The sequence below is a fragment of the Acinonyx jubatus genome, chromosome E3 (genome assembly GCF_027475565.1).
Source record: "Acinonyx jubatus isolate Ajub_Pintada_27869175 chromosome E3, VMU_Ajub_asm_v1.0, whole genome shotgun sequence".
In the NCBI taxonomy this organism is placed as follows: domain Eukaryota; kingdom Metazoa; phylum Chordata; class Mammalia; order Carnivora; family Felidae; genus Acinonyx; species Acinonyx jubatus.
In genome coordinates, this window is record NC_069398.1 from 40,270,197 (window position 1) to 40,291,641 (window position 21,445).

Genomic DNA, 21,445 nt, shown 5'->3' on the forward strand with positions numbered 1-21,445 from the left:
GACCACCATGGTCACTGGGCATAGCTTTTATCCCTCTTTTACAGACAGGGAAACTGAGGCTTGGGTGGTGGAGCCAGACTCCATCCTAACACCTGGCCCCTCCCAGTCCCACCTCCCACTGGCAGCCTGAGACCCACAGGCACCTTCTGGGCCTCCCCTTGCAGCCCTGCTTCGGGTGACCGCAGTGGTCACCTCTGTCCTGTGGCCCTGCTGGTGAGCCGATGTGGACTACGCCCAGGGAGACACATGTGGGGAGGAGAGCGGTCTTTGGCCCGGGGGCAGCTGGGAGCCATGGAGGAGAAGGAAAAGTGAGAGAGGGTTTCTCCTTGAGCTCATCCGCCTGCCACGGTGTCGCCGCTCCCTTCTCCTCTGGTGCCCACCCAGGAGAACGGAAAATGGCTCAGATGGATGCTGTCCTTCGGTGCTCGTGGCACCCAAAGGGGAACAGCCCAGGTGTCCCTTAGCTGGGAGTGGTCGAGTGTGGTATGGCCGTGTGGTGGGAGTGTCACTCAGCCTTAGGGAGGGAGCACTGGCACGCGTGTGGCATGGGTGAACCTTGAAAACATGGTGCTCACTGAAGGAGGCCAGACAGAAAAAATCGATGCCCAGACTGGACGTACCTATGGACACAGTGGGGCTTAGCAGGTGGGGAGGGCTGGGAAGCGAGTGGTGATGGGGACAGGGTTCCTGTGGGGACATGAAGAGTGTTCTGGAAATGGATGGTGGAGGTGGTGAACGTGGCCTTACAAATGTACTTAATGCCCCTGAGTTACACGTGTTTGCCACGTCAGTCATTTTTATCTATTTCGCCGAAATGGGAAAAGTACAGCCTGATGTCTGTCTTCCCTCGCCATTTTGTCTGTGTCCGCATGAGCTCTGCCGCGACGCCATCCTGCTCACCGCGCCTCCTCCCTCCAGCTCAGTCTGACTGTTCTCTCTTCGTTTTCTCCTCAGTTGAACTTTGACCTGGACCGGGGCGTGTTTCCAGTGGTCATCCAGGCCGTGGTAGATGAAGGAGATGGTGAGCGGCCTTTCCTTGTGCATCCCCCTTCCAGGCCGTGGACGCTTCTCTCCTCAATCAGCCGAGGAGTTGATTCCAGACGTGATGAAAGATGTTGGCTCAGCCCACTTAGCACTTTTAAGGCCGTAGGGTTCAAGCCCAAGCTGTCCGTCTGTCGGGCCCCCTCCTGGGCTGTGGGGCCCTCCCTTCAGCTCCTTCTCCCGACTCAGGAGTTGCCGGCTGCCTGGCTTCCACGGTGGTAGCAGCCGCTAGACAGGCCTCAGGTTTTATGTCCGCCCCCAGCGGGTCGATGGAAGACCAGAGAGTGGGGCGGCCACTCTCATTGGCTGACCGGCCCTGTGTCCTCCTGCCCGGCTTGCCACTGCTGTGGGCTGCAGCCCCCCAGCCCCCAGCGTGGGAGCCCTGCCGGCCGAGTCCCAGCTCCTCGGCCCTGTGGAAATGTCCCTCCGTGCAGAGCCAGCCGTGGAGATGTGGCCAGAGGGAGCAGTGGGCCCCCAGGCAGGCAGAGGAAGGCAAGATGAGGACGGTCCTCCCTAGGTTTTGGGGTCTCTGGCAGAGAGCCTGGGAAAGCACCAGCTAGGAAGAAGTTCAGGGTGGGGGGCAGAGGAGGGACTGAGGCCAGCTCTGACCACCGGTTCCTCTTTCCCCTGGGCAGTTGTGGAGGTGACCGGCCACGCCCACGTGCTCTTGGCTGCCTTTGAAAAGGTGAGTGCCACCCTGCCCCTTAACTCTGACTGTGACTTGGGAGCGCTGGGCAGAGGGGTGCTGTTTTGAAACTAGAAGTTTGAACTTGGGGTCTGGGCCTTGGCCAAACGGGCTTAGTGCCCTGACGTTCAGGGCAGGTGGGAGGCTCTCCACATATTCTGGGCTCCAGGAGGCTGGGCTTTGAAGCAGCATCCCCTGCGGGAGGGTTTTCAAAGGGTGTCTGGTGTGTGGTAAGGGGGCATCTCCTGTAGAACCCCCTGTAACCTGCCAGCATAGGGGCGCAGACACCCTCGTGGAGGACTCTGCTCACAGACCAGCTTCTCTCTGGGATGTGGAGGGGTCATCCAGGGTTGTCACCACCCAGGACCCCCACCTTTCCCACCAGGGCCATGGGAACCTGTTAGCCTGGCCTGGTCCTTGCATGCCTGCTGTGCCGTCCCTCCAGGTGGCTGTGTCACCCTGGTCCCATGGAGCTGGGTTGACCTCACATCCCACTGCGGCCTTTCAGACTTCTGGGGCAGATATTTGTTGTACTTACTTCTGGTGTCTTTGAGGACAGAACTGGGCCAATTGTTTGTCGTGTCCTTGGGTCACATCTAGGCCCTCCTGGGGTCCCTGAGTTGGGGATGCCTCACATATAAGAGGCCATTTACGTCCAAGGATTCACTTAATGCTACCTTCGGCCTGATGTGTATTTGAACTTAGATGTTCGTTCGTCTGTGTGGACGTGAGTTCCCAGTCTCCCCTGCTGTTCGTGTGTCGTGGCCACAGTACTTAGGGTGCGGTGGGTGTGTTGGCTGTGGTGGTGGGGATTGTCAGCCTCCCCATTGTCTCCGTGTTAGGATGTCATGGGGTCACTGCTATTCATGGGGGCCAGCAGTTGTGTGTGTGTTCATGCAGCAAGCACGTGTGTGGCTGTGTTGGGAGCAGATCCCTGCTCACCAAGACCCTTGCTGGAGGTGGTGGGGTGAGTCTCTGTTGGAGAAGGCCATGGCTTACAGCCCCACGTCCCCAGAACATTGGCCTGCACTTTGAGATTGTAAAGTGTTTTCAGCACCGGCCTGTGGCCTGGGTGGACGAGGATCAGGGACCCCATGAGGAAAGCAGGCTCAGGCTGCTTCTTCTGGGCTTTGCACTGCACATGGGCATCTGCTGACCCCCAGCCTTCTCAGCCCGGTGTGTGTCTGCATTCTTGAGAGCATTAAGGGCAGTGCCCAACTCCTCCCTGTGATCTGGGTCTTTCCAGACACCCCAGGGATTAGTGCAGCTGGGCCTGAGGCCCCTTTTTAAATCATCTGTCTTGTGCCCCCTGCCTCCCCCTGCCCAGCCCCAGGGGCTGGTGACACAGAGCGCCCAGGGCAGAGGTTGGGCCTCTCCCTCACCAGCTACGCTCCCCAAGCCCGGCCTTGTCAGAAGGGATGGTGTTTCCTGTGCGTTGCTCTGGCGGAGTTAGGGGCCGTCAATGGCAAACATGCCGTTGGCCTTTCCAGTCTAGAGCCCAATGAGAAACTGCTTTATTTTTGGAGTCCGTCATCCTGAAAATGCCTAGTGTTGGTCTCCGTTGACTCGGAGGGGCAACTGGTGTTGTTGCAAGATCTCAGGTCTTGTCCCTTAATTAACCTCCTCCATCTCCCGGTGGTGTGCCTCCCCAGATACCACCAAACACATCTATCCTCTTTAGTTCTTGGCGTGTTTAGACTTGGGGCTTTCCTGTGTACGTGTGCGTGTGCATGCTTTATCTTCCTGGCTGGGCCGTGCCCTTTCGGGGTTAGAACTCGGTTGTCTTAGTTCTTGGCCATCCAGGTGCTGCTTCTTGCTATTGGGAGGCTCTAAGAACTCCAGCCGATGGTCATAAACCTGAATGTGCTTAAGAGAACTACCCAGAGAAAGTGGGTTACTTGCGTCAGGGCGGACCCAGGAGGTGGTCCTCTAGGTAGTTTCGAGGCCCAGTCAGAGGGCCACATTTGGAGACGCTGGCTGGGCTCCATCCTTCAGCTGTGGGTGTGGAACGGCTGGGGAACGGCCTGCAGCTTGCCAAGCAGAGTGCTAAGTGGTACCCGCTTGACTGAGTTGATCTCTGCGTCTTTCTCCCCTGTAGCACGTCGACGGTAGCTTCTCTGTGAAACCTTTAAAGCAGAAGCAAATTGTAAGTCTGGTAGAAGAAACATCAAGACCCCTTTTGACTCCAGGGTCATCATCTGGGCCCTGGGAAGTCTGGATCTGCCTCCTCGGGTGTGTGCATGTGCCCGTGTCCTAGCATTGACTCCTAGCCCCGAGTCTCGTCTAGCTGCACAGGGCATGTTTGTGGTCCATAGACCCGTGTGGGAAACACAGCAGCTCAGGCCGCTTCTGAACTTGGTCAGTGTAAGGGCTGACTGGTCACTCTTGTGCAGCTCGTGACTGGTGGGTTCTAAGTAGTTTTTCTCTGGGGAGGGTGATGGTAAGGTGGGCAGAGGGTATGGTTGCCTGGCCCATATAGAGGTTGGCACCATGCCCCCCAGGGGGCAGAACCACTGGGCCTCCCGTCCTATTGCCCGTGCAACTGGTTGGGCTGGGCAGGTAGCAGATTCTCTGCCCTTCTCCTGGCCTGGGGCCCATTCCCTGAGGTGCGGGTGGACAGAATTTCAAACCACGACTGCCCTGGGAACCAGGTCCGGCCCCCGGGAAGTGTTGTTGGGCCAGGTGGGTGCAGAGGAGCCCTTGAGTGGGGGCGGGCAAGTGCCCGGCTACCTCTCTGCTCTCCAGGTGGACCGGGTCAGCTACCTGCTGCAGGAGATCTATGGCATTGAGAACAAGAACAACCAGGAGACAAAGGTATGTGCTTGTAGTGACACCCGCCAGACTTCAGATGGACCTCCCTCCCTAGCTTTCCTTCCACCATATAGGAGCAGGTTCCCGGAGGGACTTGCCTCGATCTCCCAGTCCTGGCCAGGGCCCGTGGGCTGGTGGTGGATGAGCTAGTCCCCTTGTGTGCCTTCTCCTGGAGGCCCTGGGACCCCAGGCTCCATTTTTCCTTACCTTTTTAACAGAGACGGGTGCCTGGCTGGCTCAGCCAGTACAGCGTGTGACTCTTGATCTGGAGGTTGTAGGTTGGAGCCCCATGTTGGGTGTAGAGATTACTTAAAAATAATAATAAATCAATAAGTGAACAGGATCTATGGGATATTTTGTCCTTTTTCCAGCAAATTCACTGGCTTGTTAACATCATTGGGTGGCCACCCGTCAGGTTAGCAGAGATAGCCTGGGGCTGTGGGACCCCGAGCTACCCTCCGCCAGCCGGCTCACCTCCCAGCCACGAGCGCCTGCACACTTGTAACTGAAACGTGTGTCTGACAGGGCCGTGGTCCGGCGCAGCCAGAGAAGGGTAGCAGAGAATCAACCTGTGCCTTTGTCATCGTTTTAAAGGCACACGTGAAAGTGCCATCTCTTAAAAATGTCTGGAAGTCTTGCACCCCAGCTTCTGTGATCTCTGGAACCCACTAGAAGCTGGAAGTCAGGGCAGCTTGGTGCTTGATCAGGCCCTTAGCCTCAAGTGAGTGCCCTGTGTGTGTCTCACATGCTAACACTGGAGGCTGGCCAACTTTCTGTTAAGGGCCCAGAAGTATATATTTTAACTGTACTGGCCGTACCGTGTCTGTCGTGTCCATTCAGTGCCCTGATTTTACGTGTAGCGCGCAAGTAGCCGTAGCCGTCTGGAAACCAGGGGGCAAGGCTGTAAACTTCCAGTAAAACTTTATTTATGGAAACGGGTGGTGGGGCCACAGCTTCCTGTTGTGCATTGTTGCCGTCTTCTGATCCAGACACTCATTTCGATTAGGCGGGTTGGGCATGTCAGTCCTTTTCTGCTTTAACCCAGTAAGTGGGTACCCTGTGCAAGACTTGCTCCGTAGTGTTGGGTCCTTTCCACGTTTTCTTTTTGGTTCTGAGGAATAGAAGGAGACCAGAACTTTCGGGGTTTGGTATGTGTGTGGGTGGGAGTCCCAGGCTCTCCTCTGTGCTGGGCCGCACACAGGCCGGGACTGAGCTTGGTGCCCTGTGAGTGCGGCTCTGGGCCACGTGTCCCGAGGGAGTCCTGCTCCGGGGTGACCTTCTTCTGTTCTCTTGGGCTCCCCTCTGCCACAGCAGCCCCCAGGGGAGGCGGGGGACGGCCGGGGGGACGGCCAGGGACGGAAACGCCTGCCTGCCCCCCTCCCCGCCCCGGCCCCTTCCTCTGGCCCGTGGGAGCCCACCGACCCCGGGGCCCTTCGTGTCCCTGCAGCCGTCGGACGAGGAGAACAGCGACAACAGCAACGAGTGTGTGGTGTGCCTGTCGGACCTGCGGGACACGCTGATCCTGCCCTGCCGGCACCTGTGCCTGTGCAACTCATGCGCCGACACACTGCGCTACCAGGCCAGCAACTGCCCCATCTGCCGGCTGCGTGAGTGGGGCCTCCCGCCCAGGGCACGGCGAATGGGACGTGGAGGTGGCACGGGTGGTTAGCAGCCACGGCGACCCCGCTCGCGCCTGCGTGGCTCCCCTCCTCAGAAAATTAGACTCGGGGAGTTAACGGCCGGGGAGGGTGCGCCAAGGAGGTTCTTGCAATGAAATTGCAGCTGGACAGAAATCGACCAGTGAATCAAATCTTTATTTATTTTAAAAAATACTTTTATTTCATTTGTTTTGAGAGAGCGTACGTGTGCAGGGGGCGGGGCGGTCAGAGCAAGAGAGAGAGAATCCCAAGCAGGCTCCGTGATGTCAGCACAGAGCCCAGCGAACTGTGAGATTGTGACCTGAGTCCAAATCAAGAGTCGGACACTTCACCGACTGAGCCACCCCGGTGCCCCTCAAATCTTTAAATGCTACATGGAAAATATTTTGATTTAAAAAACCATCCCGGTGAGGTGGGAAGTGAGCTAGGTGGAAGGTGATTGAGGGATTGGTTTCCTGGAGCACTTCAGACATTTTCTCAAATTTACTGCATGGAGTGTGATTCTGAATGGTGTTTGTCTTCCAGTGGAGGAATTTAAACATTCTCAGGGCAGAAAATCCCACGGATCAAAATGAGCATCAGGCTGGTGGGTGGGTCCCGGCAGGGAGGGACCAGGGTGTGGGTGAGGAGAGAGCCCGCTCACCGCTCACCGGAGCTGCAGGTGTCATCATTTAGTAGGTAGATGATGGCTTTTTGGAGAAAGCCTTCCTGCTGTTTCACACCTGGGTGTGCTGGTCACAGCGTCCTTGGGGCTGGGGGCGGGGGAGGGGGTACTCCTGCTTCACCCCATGCTCCCGAGTCAGAATGCAGCTATGTGACCAGAACTGCCATGCTTGTCTTATCATCACTCTCCGGGGCTCAGAGGAAACCTGTGCAAGGTCACAGCTAGTAAGGGGCAGGGGTGGGTCTCCACTGGTTGTCCCCTGAGATAGACAGGTGTGTGCACGGACCACAGGGCAGGCTGAGCACGTGGAGGTAGAGGATGAGGCCGTGGGGTGTGTGGGGTCCGGAGCCCAGCCCTGATGAGGTGTTGGGGGTTGGGAGGGGAGGCTGCAGGGGGGCCATGTGCTGGCCCTGGAGGGACAGGCGGCGGGGCCCCCAGCCTGTGCTGGGGCAGTTGTAGCATGGAGGGCCGGTAGCCTCTGCTGTCTGAGCCCCGACCTCCCCCACGTGCCTCGCCTCCTGGGCATTTTCAGGGGTGTGGGGTGCATATGATCTGGAGGCCCAGGGTCTAGACAGCCTAGAGCGAGGGTCCCTGGCAGATGTATGTAGCACTTGGGCCGGACGAGCTGGACCAGGACCCTTGTCTCTGGGGCCCGCAACCTGGGGTGACTGCTGCTCACACTGAGGATGTGGTTGTCTCTGGTCTTGTTGCAGCGAGTGCTGATGCAGTTTGTGACTGTGTGTTGTGTGTGTGCACTTCTCGTAAACGTTACACTCTTGTTAGTGGGCCTGACGTTATACCATCAATAGTCTGCCTCCTAACTTATTCCCAACTCTGTGCTGCTTCTCGTTTCCCGGGATAGAGAAGGTGCAGTCGGCGACGTTCACATACATACGTCTGCCTGCCCTTGGTATAACTTCCAGGAAGACACTGGCCAGTGTCCAGGCCCACTCGGCTTTTAGCTGGTCACCAGGTGTGACCCAGCCACGCTCACCGTTGAGTGCATAGTGGGGGCTTTGGCATGTGAGAGGCTACCATGCCCTGCTTGCTGCCCTAGCAGCTCTGCCTGAGCTGGGGACAGTGCAGGACCCGGGGGAGAAAGCTCTCTTCTGGGCTGTTTCATTATGATTCTGTTTTGCTTCGGATTCGGAAACGTGGCTTGACCCAGGACCACTGTAGGGTGGGTGGCCAGCATCCCCGGAGCCTGGGGAGCTGCAGTGGTGCTGGAACTGGCTGCCCCTTACCTGATGGGCGCCCTTCCCTCTGCCATAGCTTTCCGGGCCCTCCTGCAGATCCGGGCGGTGAGGAAGAAGCCAGGAGCCCTGTCTCCGGTCTCCTTCAGCCCTGTTCTGGCCCAGAGCATGGACCACGATGAGCATTCCGTAAGTGCCTCTTTCTTCTTTGTTGAGGGGTGTGCAGCAGAGTCAGGAGGGGATCTGCAGGAAGCCCCTGACCACTTGCAGAGACCCTCAGGCGTCCAGATGCCCTCAGGGCTTACCTTTGTGTTAGTGGCTTCAGGTTCCCAGTGGGGCCTTGCTGGTCAGGGACTCTGAAAGTGTGGCTGGAAGGAAGGGCGGGGCCAGACTGCCTGCCTCCCTCTGTGTCTTCCGCCTCTCTGAGCCTCTGCCCTCATCTGCCTGCCACAAGTGGTGGTGAGGTTGACCAGGGTGATCCAGGCCGGGCCCAGTGAGCCCCGGCTCCAGGGCGTGTTGTTGTTTGCCAAGAGCAAGGGACACCTGATGGCAGGTAACCTTGGAGCATCTGTCACCATCATTCTACCAGCCATGGGCCACTCTGTGGGTCCTGGGAAGTGAGGTGTCGTCCAGAGGACGGCTGCAACATGTCCGCCACATGTTCTCTGCCCCTGGAAAGGGGTGTCCGGCCTGGACACACAGGAGGGCACGTTGGCAGGTGTCCACCTTGCTTCCGGGAAACCATAAGGTAGAGCTTGTGCTGGCAGATGAGGGGAGTCGGAGTCAGGCTTTGGGGAGAGAGATGGCTCTCTGGCTCAAGAGATAGGCAGAAGGCAGGGAGAGATGTAGAGACACAGAAAGATAGGCAGAGAGATGAGCAGAGACACAGAATCACAGAGACACGGAGAGAGACACCAGGAGAGATGAAGAGAGACAGGAATGAGGGCAGGAAAGTAGGTATTGAGACATGGGCAGAGAGGCACATCGGAGACAGGGATAGGGTGGGAAGGGGAGGCTGGCAGGGCAGGCAGGGCAGAAAGGGGCCAGGAGCAGGCAGAGGTCTTGAGCTCCTGGGTCCCAGACGGCCACAGCAGTTGTCAGCCAGTGGGTCTATGTTCTCGGCTCTCGGCTGAGGTTGTTGGGATTCATTGATTCTTAGAGGCCCTGCCAACTGTCTACATGGGACAAAGGACCCAAACCCTGTGGTTTGCACACCCACAAGATGGGTTCCTGCATTGGGCCGGTGGGCGTAATGTTTGGCCCATATGGTGTTTCTGAATATTGGGCCAAAGTTTGCTTGTTTATTTAAATTTTTTTTTGTTTTAGAGGGAGAGAGAGCGTGAGTGGGAGGAGGGACAGCGGGGAGACAGAATCTTAAGCAGGCTCCACGCTCAGCATGCAGCCCACCACAGGATTTGATCCCACGACCCTGGGATCGTGACCTGAGCCAAAACCAAGAGTCAGGTGTTCAGCCAACTGAGCCACCCAGGAGCCCCTTGCTCCAATGTTTAAAAGTCTGTAGGGGCTCCTGGGTGACGCAGTCGGTTAAGTGTCTGACTCTTGAACTTGACGCAGATCATGGTCTTGTGGTTTGTGAGTTTGAGCCCTGTGTCAGGCTCTGCGCTGATGTACGGAGCCTGCTTGGGATTCTGTCTCTCCTCTCTGCCCCTCCCCACCTTGTGCGTGTGTGGGGACTCTCTCTCTCTCTCTCTCCCTCTCAAAAATAAATAAACATAAAAAAAAAAGAAAGTCTGGAAATTTTCCTTAAGACTCAGATTTCTGGCTTCTCTTTCAAAATATGAACCTGTGGTCTCACAGCTGGAGCAGACACAAGGCCTCCCTAAGGTGGGGTCCCATCACTCCCACTCATCCCGGGCCAGCGACACTATGTGTTTTGCCTGCTGGGCCCCTGTTGGCACCAGGGCTCACTACTCCCAGAACAGCCCTCCAGCAAATTTCATGTTGGGCTCGAGGAACATCACATACTTCCTCCAGCAGTGTACTTCCGGTAGAGAGAGGAGCAGCGCTGAGGTGTGATTGGTTCCTGATGGAGGAGTCACTGTTTTTGAGGGACGGACACCCAGGGGTGGATGGCGGGTTTTTTGTTGCTTGTCTGTGCCACTCCAGGCTCTGCCCTGGCATCTGAGCATCAGGCCTGACCTTCCATGTTTGCCCCTCTTATCCCAAGGATAAGTACAGGGCACACTGAGGCTTGGGTTGTAAGCTTCACCTGCCCCGGAGGGCCAGTGCCTTCCCCTCTAGAGGCTTAAGGTAGGGTATGTGGGTTCTTGTTCTCTGCCACGTGTCCCGTCTAAGCAGTTTCCACGAAGCGCCACAGAGAAGCCAAATTTTCTTCAGTGGGTCTGTTAATGTTATCAATGAGTAGGGGTGATTTGGGACCAATTTTTCTCCCCAGCTTCCTCGAGGAGTTGGGCATTGGTAATAAGTTTATACAGAGCCTCAAAAACGTGCAGGAGCCTGTCCCTTCCCTGTGCCTAGCCGGGCCCACTTGTGGGGAGCGCCTGGCCACTCTCCTGCCTGTGCTGGCCAGGACCGGCTTCTTGGGGTGACCCAGACCACGGGTGGGCAGTGGGACAGGGATGGGCTCCACCAGTGGCATGGCCTCCTGGGAGTTGCATAAATGTCCAGGCCCAGGCCCCTGGGGCAGAATCTGCACTTGGTCAGGTCCCCGAACTTCATGTGCAGGTGCGGTTTGCCAGGCACAGGCTCACGGCTGACCTGGAGGCCGGCAAAGCTGAGAGACCCCAGCCAGCCAGCTCCAGCGCCGTTCGGGGGGTGGCAGTCGTAAAACGTATGATTTTTATCTTGACAGTGTCCCTTTAAAAAATCAAAGGCGCACCCCGCCTCACTGGCCAGCAAGAAACCTAAAAGGGAAACAGTAAGTGTGTTTGGCCCTATGGCTACATCTTTGCCCCGCACCCTAATGATTAAACCAATGACAAGTATGGGAAGTCATTTTCACCCCAGGCTAACGTGTTTGGTTAATTTAATCTGTCAAATCCACTCTCCCCAGTCCCGGCGTCCCTGCCCAGGAAGGGAGTTTTGTGGAACAAGCAAAGCTCAAGGTCTGTCGGCAAAAAGCCAGTGTCTCGGATCCCCGCTGCCAGGCGGCAACGGCGCCCGCCTCAGGCTGCCCCTTCTCGCCAGCTCTGCTTCTGCCCGTGGTCCCCAGTGGCCTCGTTTCCCTTTTTTTTCTTGCTGGCAGTGGAATGATGTCGGAGGTGGAACTCATGTTGCTGCTAGTTTTTGCAAACAGTCTTCCTCGCGCTTGCCTGTTGTCCTGCATCCTCTGCCTCTCCCCCTGGATGTGAGCACTTTGGGCCGAGGACTTGGTTTTCTTGCATTTTCCCTGCATCTCAGGGAGCAGGCGGGCGGCCTCTGCCTGGAGCCTTCACTGACGCCTGTGGCCCCTTGGCAGAACTTAGAGAGGTGGAAATCCCTGGAGGGCCATCCCAGGGATGGAGGTAGAGGTTTTTCCCATTTGGAGGGTGAGGAGGTTCAGGTTGGGAGCAAATGCAGGGCACCACAGGCCCAGGTGACCAGGGGACTCAGGAGGCTGTGTGCTGAGGGCAGGGAGCCCCCACCCCAGCCTTTCTGCCTTCCTTTGGTCTCCAGGGTTGATCCGTCACTGCCCTGAAAGGTGGCTCTCCCTCCCTTCCTTCTGGGGAGCGGTCAGGTGGGTGGGGCTTTACCTGGGGCGCGCAGCTGGGCGTTTGCCCTTCACCTTGTTTAGTGTGGCCTGGGGGCCTGACATTTCCCAGCACCTGGGCATCTCCCCACCTTTAACCCTAAAGCAAGTCTCAGTCTGTTGATGTGCTCCTCTCCCAGCACTGGAGGAGACTGGTTCTGAACCAGGGGTGCCCGTTAGAACCACCTGGAACACGCATCAGCCCCTGTGGACGCTTGCTTCAGGCCCACTGAGGATCTCGAGTTGGGCCAGATGCCTGTGTTGGGCAGAGCTCCTTGCGGGGCCAGGCCCTCCCTGGTCTAGAACACACGCGGCTCCACTGGGCTCTCCCGCCTTTGGCATGGCTTTGCTCTACACCCGCTCCTGAGCCCTCCTCTCTCTCTCTGACCCCTCACTCTCCACATGTGCCAGGCAGGAACAGAAAGCCAGGTAGGGGCTGGCCGAGACCAGGGGTGGGGAGGCTCTGCTAGGCGCCCTCTTTTCCTTCATCACGGGCACCGAGCGGGCCATTTGGGTGTCCAGGGCTGCAGCTGATGACTAAGGGGGCCCTCAGAGGGTGTCTTAGGCTGCTCTGGTGTTCTTGGCGTCCCTCTGAGGGAGGTGGATATAGGTCTCTGGAAGGTAGAGTGGACAGGAGATGGTCAGAAGGCAGGTTCTGGGGAGTAGAGCATCCCTGGGGCACAAGGCCAGTGTCTGGGGCTTTGTGGCCCAGGGCAGTGGGCAGGGAGCCTGGCCAGCCCGTTCCTCACCTGCTCTTGTCCCCACAGAGCTCTGACAGCATCCCACCCGGCTATGAGCCCATCTCCCTGCTTGAGGCGCTCAACGGCCTTCGGGCCATCTCCCCGGCCGTCCCTTCAGCCCCCCTTTACGAAGAGATCACCTACTCAGGCGTCTCAGATGGCCTGTCCCAGGCCGGTTGTCCCCTTGCTGGGATCGATCGGATCCTGGAAAGCAGCCACCAGAAGGGCAAGCCGAGGAGCAAATCCCCCGACAGGTGAGGCTGGCGCTAGGATCCCCTTGGGGGTTGGCATGTGGGAACCCAGCCAGGCGCTCTGTGGCAGGTGCCGGGGGGTCTGTGGTGTCCGGGAAGAAGTGCAGACACTTGAGTTTTACAGTGCTCTGTTGGGGAATTCACCAGAATGACCCCCGGAACCAAGAACCAGTAGCAGGTTAGGTTTATGGCTAAGGCTGGTTACGACAGACGAGACAGCAAAGCAGCAGAAAAGATGCACTGGTGGGGGTGCATCCTTCCCCGTCCCACGCCACACGGGAGCAACAAACCACAGGATGTAGGAGGGAGCCCCGTGAGTGGCAGGGTTCTGGGACTTTCTGGGGTCTTGTCACATGAGCACGTCCTGCTGTGTGAGCACCAGTGGCAGCCAGACCCGGGCCCCGCCAAACCTTGCTCACGACGTTGCCCTTGTTACGCCCGCCAAGCAGAGGGTCCCGTCACGGTTTACCTGGACGCGTGTGAGATGCGGGCAACCAGCCTTCTGTGTTAAGTGTCTCCACGCATGGGTGCTCTTCTTTTTTAAGAAAAGTTTAGGCAGAAGTTCTGTAAAACCGGCCACAGCCCCCACGACTTGCACGTGTGACAGGACCACTCCACAGAGCAGCGTGGGGCTCTCTCCTGCTGCTCACCCACACCCCGCACCCCTGCTCCAGGGGTGGACCGTTAGGACGCCCTCTCCTCCCGGAGATACAGAGCCCGTGCAGGCCTGCGCCAGCTCGCACCGCGCCAGCCCCTCTCCAGCCGCTGGGCCTGCGGGCGTTCTGCGTCTGCACCCGCCTCCCCTGGGGGCGTCTGTGTGGCAGCCCCCGGCCTCACCCACGGGTGACGTTGGCTTTAGTGGGTTGGTGTTTATCAGCCACTTGTCCTTTACCCCCGTCTTCTCTTTTGCCAGCACCCTGCGGTCTCCGTCGTCTCCCATCCACGAGGAGGATGAGGAGAAGCTCTCCCAGGACTCGGATGCCCCTCCCCCGCTGAGTGGGGCGGGGCTGGCGCTAAGCAGCTCCCCCGAGGTGAGGCCCCCTCCCCGCCTCGCCGAGACCCATCTGTCACCCTGTCCCCACTGCCCGTCTGTTGGCTTCCCAGACCTGTGGCAAAGCGTGCCCTGGGCCGCCTCCACCGCTGCTCACGCAGTGAGCTCAGCTGGTTTCCCCATCTGTGGGGTGGGTCCTGTTTGGGGGGGCCGGCGTCAGCTCGCCCTGCTGTCCCCCGACGGCCTGCAGCCCCGTCCGCCGGTGGTGGCAGCAGAGCTGCGGACACACTTTGTCCTCGTTTCCTAGAGCTTTGTGACGGAGGACGTGGACGAGGCGTCGGCACTAAAGCAAGGTAAGCCCTCCACTTTGAGGAGCGTGTTCGGGGCCTCACTGCCGGGAGGTCGAGGTGTGTGGAGAGCGTGTGCCGGTTCCCCCGCTGGGAGTCACGGGCTCCTCTCTGCTGGCCGTCCCAGGGGACAGCCTCCGGCCACTTCTCTTTTTCCCTCCGTGCCCAGCCGGCATTTCCCAGTGGCAGTCATCTTCTTTCCTGCCTGGGTCTCTGCACATGGTCAGCTCTTCCTGCTTGTCCTGTACGGGGTCCTCAGGTGCCACCTGGAGAGGCCCAGAGTCCCCAGTGCGGGTGCACAGCTCAGCCGGGCCGCTCCTCTGTGTGCCCCTGTGTCCCGTGGAGAGTGTAGCATACAGCGGCCGGCTGGGACTTGAGTCCCAGCCGCCACCGATGGGCCCTGGGCTCCTCGTGGGGGGAAGACCCCCAGCTGACCTCCCAGTGGCTGCAGGATGTGACCAGGTGCTTCCCAAGCCTCCCTCTACCAGCTGGGAGATGCTGCCACTCCTTTGTCTCGGTCATTCCTCCCTACTGTTGGACAGGTGAGGAAACAGAGGCTCCAGGTTGGGGTGGTTGGAGCCCCAGGCCATTTAATGTGGAGGTAACAGAGCCCAGAAGTGGCCCTGGCAAGCTGGCTGGCTCCCAGGCCTACAGCATGGTGAAGACCCCAAAATAAGCTGCAGCTGCTCAGTTGCTGTGACCCCCCCCCCTCCTTGCCAGGAGGTTCCCAGCCGGCACTGCACTAGGTGACCCACGTCTCTCCCCAGCGTGACTCCCCACCCACTGTGTGTGGGGCCCGCCTGTGGGCTGCTGGGCCTGGGGCCTTGGGTTTGGGTGTGAGTGTTGGCGCCTGGGGCAGGGGGCCCATCAGGGGTGTCGTCACTTCTGCCTCCCAGGCTGGGCTCCTGGGTGGGCCTCACCCTTTCTCGACCTCCGTTCCTTCCTGCCTGTGCAGAGCATGTGCCCGACCAGGTGGCTCTCTTCTGTGCCCATCACAGGGCCCAGGCCCCTCGTCTGCGGAGGGGCCCTCCCCCTCGAGAGCTCCCTGGGCAGCACCGGGAGCTGCTGTTGAGAGGGAGGGTGGCCACATGCAGGCCCACTCACTCCCCGCTGTGGGGCACGGGGCCAGCGGGAAAGGTACGGGTAAGCCGGAGATGTTAAATCTATCACTATTCCTTCTTGTTTTTTTTTTTTTAAAGGGGTACATAATGATTTTATAATAAAAGTCAAAACAAAAGCCCTGAGGTAGAGTTGAGAGAGAAGGGAAGTAAAGAAAAGCAAACCTTTGCCTCTCAGGCCTAGAGGGCAGAGGAGGGAGTCAGAGCAGAGTCTTGGGCTGGGACTGGACTCACAGTGGCTGTAGAGCCCTCAGGGAGGAAAGAGGCTCCCGGGGATCCTGACCAGAAGAGGGACAGTGGCCACCTTCGCCTGTAGACCTCTGACCTGCCCCCTCCTCTGCAGGGAGCCGAGTGCCATCCATCGAGAACGTCCTGCAGGACGGCAGCCCTGAGCCCTGCAGCCGCGGCCAGCCCCGCCTGCCGGCCGATATCTACCTGCCAGGTAACGGCATTTGAGCTCAGCCGGGGTGGGCGGGAGTGGGGGGCGCGGGCAGTGCTGTCACTGCCACACGGAGCTGGGGGCTGATCTGCCTGCTCAGGGAGCGGCTGGCCTGTCAGGAGCCTAGGTCTCCCTCCCTGGCTCTGCCCACACTCCTTCTGTCAACCCCAAAGCACAGCAGGCCCCGGCTCCACAGTCACCCCTCCTGCAGCCCCTTGCTCTTTGGGGCAGAGCCTGTGCGTGAGGCCCCTTCACACTCCAGAAACAGCTCAGCATCAGGAAGGCAGGAAAGGCCCCTTGTTTAAGGAAGGTTGTGGCCCTTCTCTCTATCTCCTGCTTGGGGCCAGGCAAGCACAGCTAGTCCCGCTGGAATCCCTGACTTTTCATCCATGGGCCTGGCAGCCCCTGTTCGGGTGCCCAGCAGCAGGGCCTCTGCCCCAGGGAGCTACAAGCAGAAAATTACCTGCGTGCTCCGGGCCTGATGCTGGCATCAGCCCCCTACCACGAGCACCCACAGGGCCCAGGCCAGGGATGGAAGGATAGGCTGGGGTGCCAGGCGCCTGTAAGGCCCAAGCACAGTTGGGGAGGGGTCTTGCTTCTGCCCCCCTTTTCTAAAAGCCTCTGCCTGGAGCCTCCTGTCCCCAGCTCCTCTGGGTCAAGATCCTCAGCTTTAAGTTCTGGGCTCCAAAGATGGGGGACAGGAGTCAGGGGTTCTCAGAGACTTCTGCCTGCTGCGTGCTAAGATGCCATCGGAGGATCTGAGATCAACGTCAACAGCCATGATGTCCTCGGAGAGTCTGGCTCCTGCCACATGTCTGGGAAGCACCTTTGCCACCCACCTATCCCAGGACCCACCGCTGCTCAGTTCCCAGTGATCTGACCTGTGCATCTGGCCTACCTGTGATGTGCTTGGTTTGAAAGGGTCTCTTGTCCCGCCCCAGCATAGGGACAGGCAGTAGCCTGTGCAGACAGGGGGTCCCATTAGCCCAGAGGGGCCACAGTCAGCAGGTGCAAGAAAGCAGGGGAGTGTGTTTCATCAGCACCCCGGGGCCTACCCGAAGAGAAGCCCGTGGGTGAAAGCCTTGTCAGGGACCAGTGTTCCTTAGAGTAACATAGAATTCCAGTAAGTTCTTTCAAGGAACTTCAATGATTTCATTGTAATTAAAAGCTTGGGGTGCGGGGAGAATCCAGAGAGGGACTTATAAGCACAAGTGTAGTTGTGATCCTTTGGGTGAAGGGGCACCTTGACCCCACCTGGCGGTGCCACCCCGTGCCCCACGCCAGAGTCTGCAGGTCAGGACAGGCTGGGCTCCACCCACAGGGGACACCAGGCCCCGTGGTGTGGCGTTCTCACCTCTGCCCCAGGCCAGTGGCAGGAGGCACTCTGCTGCGGAGGCGGTGGAGAGGCTGAAGTCAGCGGAAGGCCAAACCCAGCCCAGGGGCAGGATAGCCAGCAGGGTGGGGCAACACCGAGGCTCTTGGTCCTGTGCCCCACGGGTGTGGGGGAGGCAGCACTGTCAGGAGTTGGGCAGGTCCTCACCGATGTGCCCACCTTCATAAGCACGTGTACCTACCTGTCTTCCTTTACTTCTAAGCCGCACCTTCTGTTCCCATCTGGTGTGTGTGTGTGTGTGTGTGAGAGAGAGAGAGAGAGAGAGAGAGAGAGCGCGCGCGCGCGCGCGCGAGAGAGAGAGAACCGGACGTGCACACACTGGCACAGCTCTCCCGTGGAGGCACGGGCATAGTTTTTTGAACCTTAGTGTCCCCTGTTGATTGCAGAGTTAGGAGGTGGGGAAAACCCATAAACTTAACTGGTGAACACCTAGCTGCCGGGCGGGGCCCTTCCTGGCCCCGCCCCGCCCCGCCCCGCCCCCCCTGCCCAGGCCTGTCCTGGCTGAAAGTCTCTGCGTTGGACTGCGGCCCGGTGCTCTGTTCTCCTGTTTCAGCACATCAGTGTGCCCCCCCCTCCCCATCCCGCGGGCCCCCGGGGACTCTTGTCCTAAAGCAGTGCGTTTGCTGCGGAACGTGCTGGTCTGTCTAGCGCTTTGCTAACTGAGCTTCCATGTCTCTCCTCCTCTGCACAGCCCTGGGGCCTGACTCCTGCTCTGTTGGTATAGAGGAGTAAGCTGGTACGTGATCGCCTTCCTACGCGTTGTGGGGTGGCTCTGAGGGGCATCCTTGACAATGTTGGGAGAGAGGACCTCGCCAGCTGGCTCTCCTGCTCCCTCCCTGGGGGGTTCCTTCCCCTTCTCTGGGCTTCCTCCGCATCCGTGTCTTCCCTGGGGTCCTGGATTCTGAATCCAGAGCTCCCCAAATGTGCTACACCTTTGCCCTTGAGAGGTGGTCCTGGGAGGTCTGGCCTTGGCTGACTTCCGGAGCCAGAACTTTTTCTGTCTGGACTAGATAGCCCAGGCACGCTCTTCCAGGGCCTCAGGAATGGTGACAGCCCTTGCTGAGACCCCACTGTTGCTGCTCACTAACCTGTCCCCCAGCCTACCTGTGGAACCTTCTGGAACACCAGCACATGCTGAAATCGGTCTGTCAGGAGGCCATGTGAGGTTGACCCCACGTCATCGCCCACCCCCCTACCCTGCCAGGGAGTTGCCCTCTACCTGGGTGACTTTGCCAAATGATTGTTTCATGGAAGGCTGTTCCAAGAGCACCACCAGCACATAGGCAAGTGCTTTGAGGACCCTCTTCCCTTTCCTTTGCCTGATGTTAGCGGCTCTGGAAACCTGGTGCCTCCGGTGGCCCAAGTTTTCCCAGACCTGTGTTGGGTGGAGCGCGCCAGCAGGAGGCCCGGCCCGGCCGGGCAGCCCCGGCTGGCATGGGGCTGTCCCCCAGGCAGCTGTCCTGAGCTTCGGTGTTTGTCCACTTGTTTTGACGGCTGCTCTTATGTTCCCACGCGAGCCTTTCTTGCTCTCCTTGAATGTTTATTCTGACAAATCTTACCCACTGTTGAAATAGGGCCCAACCCTTGCATAAAGTTGGCCCTGTCCTCCGTGTCATGGCTGAGTGCTGTGATGGAGGTGAAACTTCCAGAAGTAGAAAATACACACAGGTCAGGCCGAGCTACGGAGAACTGGATGTTGCCTGCAGGCTGCATAGCAGAGCTGAGTCCCTGCGTGAAGCCACAGCCCCTAATAGTTCCCGCACCTCAGGCTGTGTCATGGGTGACATGTGGCAGAAGCACTCCTTGGTTTGCTGTTGGAGGAGTGTCCTGGGGAGCCCGTCCTCAGCAGGCGGGCGGCTGGCAGCTGGTGTTGTGCGGCCCTGAGTGTGGTGCCGGTCACTCGTTGCTGTGGGCCTGGGTCACAGCTCCAGCACCAGCACCCCGGGGGGCAGACTTGGTCCAGGGACAGAGCGCCTCGTGGCATCGGGAGGCAACAGTGTGGAAATGGCCAAAAAGGCCTCTAAAGAAGGCTGGGTGGGGTCCTGGGGCTGCTCTGAGCACGGGATGTGCACCCTGGTCCACGTCCACTCCCCTCCGGCTGGGTGTGACTGAGTTCCGGCCTAATCAGTAGTAAAGCCCTGAAGGACGGCGGCTGGTCAGATCCCGAGAAGCGCGGACCGGGCAAGGGAGGAGGCCCAGGGGGCCACGAGCTCACGGCGCCCGTTGCGTTCTGTTCTGGGGCATCGGCTGGTGCCACTGCCTGGCATCTGCTCCCAGAGGGACGGACCCCTCTTTCTCTGTTAGGACCTGGAACTCCAGGTCTTTGTGTGGTCTTGCCACAGACACACAGTAGGGGGTGCTGGGTGGCCCTGTCCTCGGTGGGGGACTCCTGGTTGGTAGATACACCCTGATGGGTGAGGTGGGGACTTGCCCGGGCATGACCCCTTCTCCCTCTGCTCCTGCCTGCAGGATGGTCCACCTCCGTGGAGATGCCCCGCAGCCTCCGTACCACTGGCCCACCCCGGCCTGTGCTTGGTGGCCCCAGTCCTGATTCTGGGGCCACCGAGCTGACCCCACTCTGAGAGCCTGGCCAGGCTGGCAGCATGGAGCCCTCAGCTCCCCAGACTTTGCCGAGGGGCCACCGGATTCCAGCGTGACCCCTGGCCTCTCCTGTCTTGCACGCTCTGCGTGGCCACTGGCTCCGAGGGGCCGGACGACCCTTGATTGAAGAGCACAGTGGACAGTCTCCTCTGACAAATTCCTTTTTCTATAGTTGATGTATTTGTAAATGGTACAGATGAAGGACAGCAGCTTTCTGTCCTGGGCTGTGAGCTCTGGGGTTTCCCCCAAATGCCCCATTGGCTGAGTGGCCAGGACCGGGGCTTGACCACCCACCTGCGGCCTGGATTGGCTTCTCCCGGCACCCCAGCCACTGGGGACTCAACAGCCTGAACACTCAGCACAGACTCGCAGAAGAACAGTGTACTGGTGGGTGAGGTGCTGTCTTCACAAGAGGTGTTGTAGGGGCCTTGTCGCCAGAGGAGGAAGGGAAGGGGGGTCTGAGTCCCGGTCAGTGAAGGAAACCGTGCCTGTCCCCTGTCCCTCGTGCTCCCGTGTCCTCGGCAGCCTGGCTGTTGCTGCTGCTTCCCCTTCCTGCTCCGGCCCTGGAGGCGGTTGCCTCCCACAGCCGACCTTCCCCGCGGCCCGGCTCAGCCCTGGGCAGGGGGGTGGTGGCCACGCAAGGCTGCCGTGTGGGTCTGATCCAGGGGCAGAGGCACAGGAGCACAGGCCAAATGCAGCACTTGGTGACCGGTGGCCCCTCTGCCGGCCCTGCACCTTCTCCGAAGTGGCTCTGATCACACAGCAGGGCCCTCCAGGTGAAGGGGCTTCCGCTGGGCTAGTGGGGCTGCCGTCCACTCACCCCGGGGAGGGCTCTGAGCAGCTTCCCTGCTTCCTCTTCACCATCATAATGTCACTAGTTTCTCTTGGATTTGACTTGTCTGGGGTCCCTGAGGTGGACCTGCCTGGGGGAGGAACATCCCATCCGAGGTGACCTTGTTCTTTTTTTTGTTGTTGGTTTTTTGTTTTTGTTTTTGTTTTTGTTTTGTTTTTTTGAGCAAAACTCTCTGGGCAACAGAGGCAGAGGGGGCATTGAGCCCTGGTGCGCCAAGGTGAGAACCGCCTGGGGGGACCTTGAGCCAGGTGGTTGGGTCTGTGCGGCTCCCTGGGGCACAAACATGTTCCTGGCCTGGGGCGTGGCACGCAGAGGGGCCCACTTCCTGGGGATCTGCCCTGGGAAGGATGGTTCTGGGGCAGCCAGCAGCAGTCCGCAGAGCCCCGGGCCTCACTGGCACCCCTCCCGAGGCTTGTCCTGCAGGGCGCTCAGGAGAGAAACCAGCAGTGTGGGATTCGCTTTCTGTGCAGTCGAGCCCGTGAGCAGAGCGCTGCCTTACACACAGCCCTCCGCCAGGCTCAGGCCAACCTGTCCCAGTCGCCCGACTCCCCGGCCCCCGCTCCCCCGTGCGCATGCCTGCACATACGCCAGGGTGCGCACGCGTGAGTGCCGCACACATGCTCGCAGGCTGCCTGCCCCCCGACCCACACCCCGGCCTCGCCATTGGTATTGGTGCCAGTACTCTGTCTGAAGGCCGGGATGCAGACTGGCCTGTCTCGGACTTAACACGTGCTCTCATTTGACGTACTCTGGCTGGTTTTTGTTCGTTTTTACTGTATATTTATAGTAATAAAATCATGCAGCAATATCTCGTCCATTCCTTCTTCTGCGCATAGCACCGAGGGACCTCCGCTGTCTCCCGGTCTGGAGGCAGGACAGCTGAGGGGCTCATGGCCGCTCACAAGCCCCGGCAGCGCGAGCCGGGGCTCGCCTCAGCCTCCGTTTCCTCGT

The 21,445-nt window shown here is 59.3% G+C and overlaps 1 protein-coding gene across 4 annotated transcripts in view; it reads left to right on the forward strand.

Annotated features, from left to right (window-relative positions):
* MGRN1 (mahogunin ring finger 1) overlaps positions 1 to 21,302 on the forward strand; it is a 53,086-nt gene extending 31,784 nt beyond the window's left edge. Inside the window, exons 6-18 of one of the 4 annotated variants that reach the window (XM_027043314.2) lie at positions 955 to 1,021; positions 1,677 to 1,726; positions 3,825 to 3,872; positions 4,472 to 4,540; positions 5,985 to 6,144; positions 8,132 to 8,241; positions 10,886 to 10,951; positions 12,529 to 12,755; positions 13,666 to 13,783; positions 14,051 to 14,096; positions 15,552 to 15,650; positions 17,732 to 17,776; positions 19,510 to 21,302. In XM_027043314.2, the coding sequence (XP_026899115.1) occupies positions 955 to 1,021; positions 1,677 to 1,726; positions 3,825 to 3,872; positions 4,472 to 4,540; positions 5,985 to 6,144; positions 8,132 to 8,241; positions 10,886 to 10,951; positions 12,529 to 12,755; positions 13,666 to 13,783; positions 14,051 to 14,096; positions 15,552 to 15,650; positions 17,732 to 17,772 (1,101 nt within the window). In that variant the 3' untranslated portion in view covers positions 17,773 to 17,776; positions 19,510 to 21,302. The remainder of the gene's footprint in view (positions 1 to 954; positions 1,022 to 1,676; positions 1,727 to 3,824; positions 3,873 to 4,471; positions 4,541 to 5,984; positions 6,145 to 8,131; positions 8,242 to 10,885; positions 10,952 to 12,528; positions 12,756 to 13,665; positions 13,784 to 14,050; positions 14,097 to 15,551; positions 15,651 to 17,731; positions 17,777 to 19,509) is intronic. The other 3 variants (XM_027043312.2, XM_027043315.2, XM_027043313.2) reach the window with 3 other exon arrangements.
* The last annotated feature ends 143 nt before the right edge of the window (positions 21,303 to 21,445 follow it).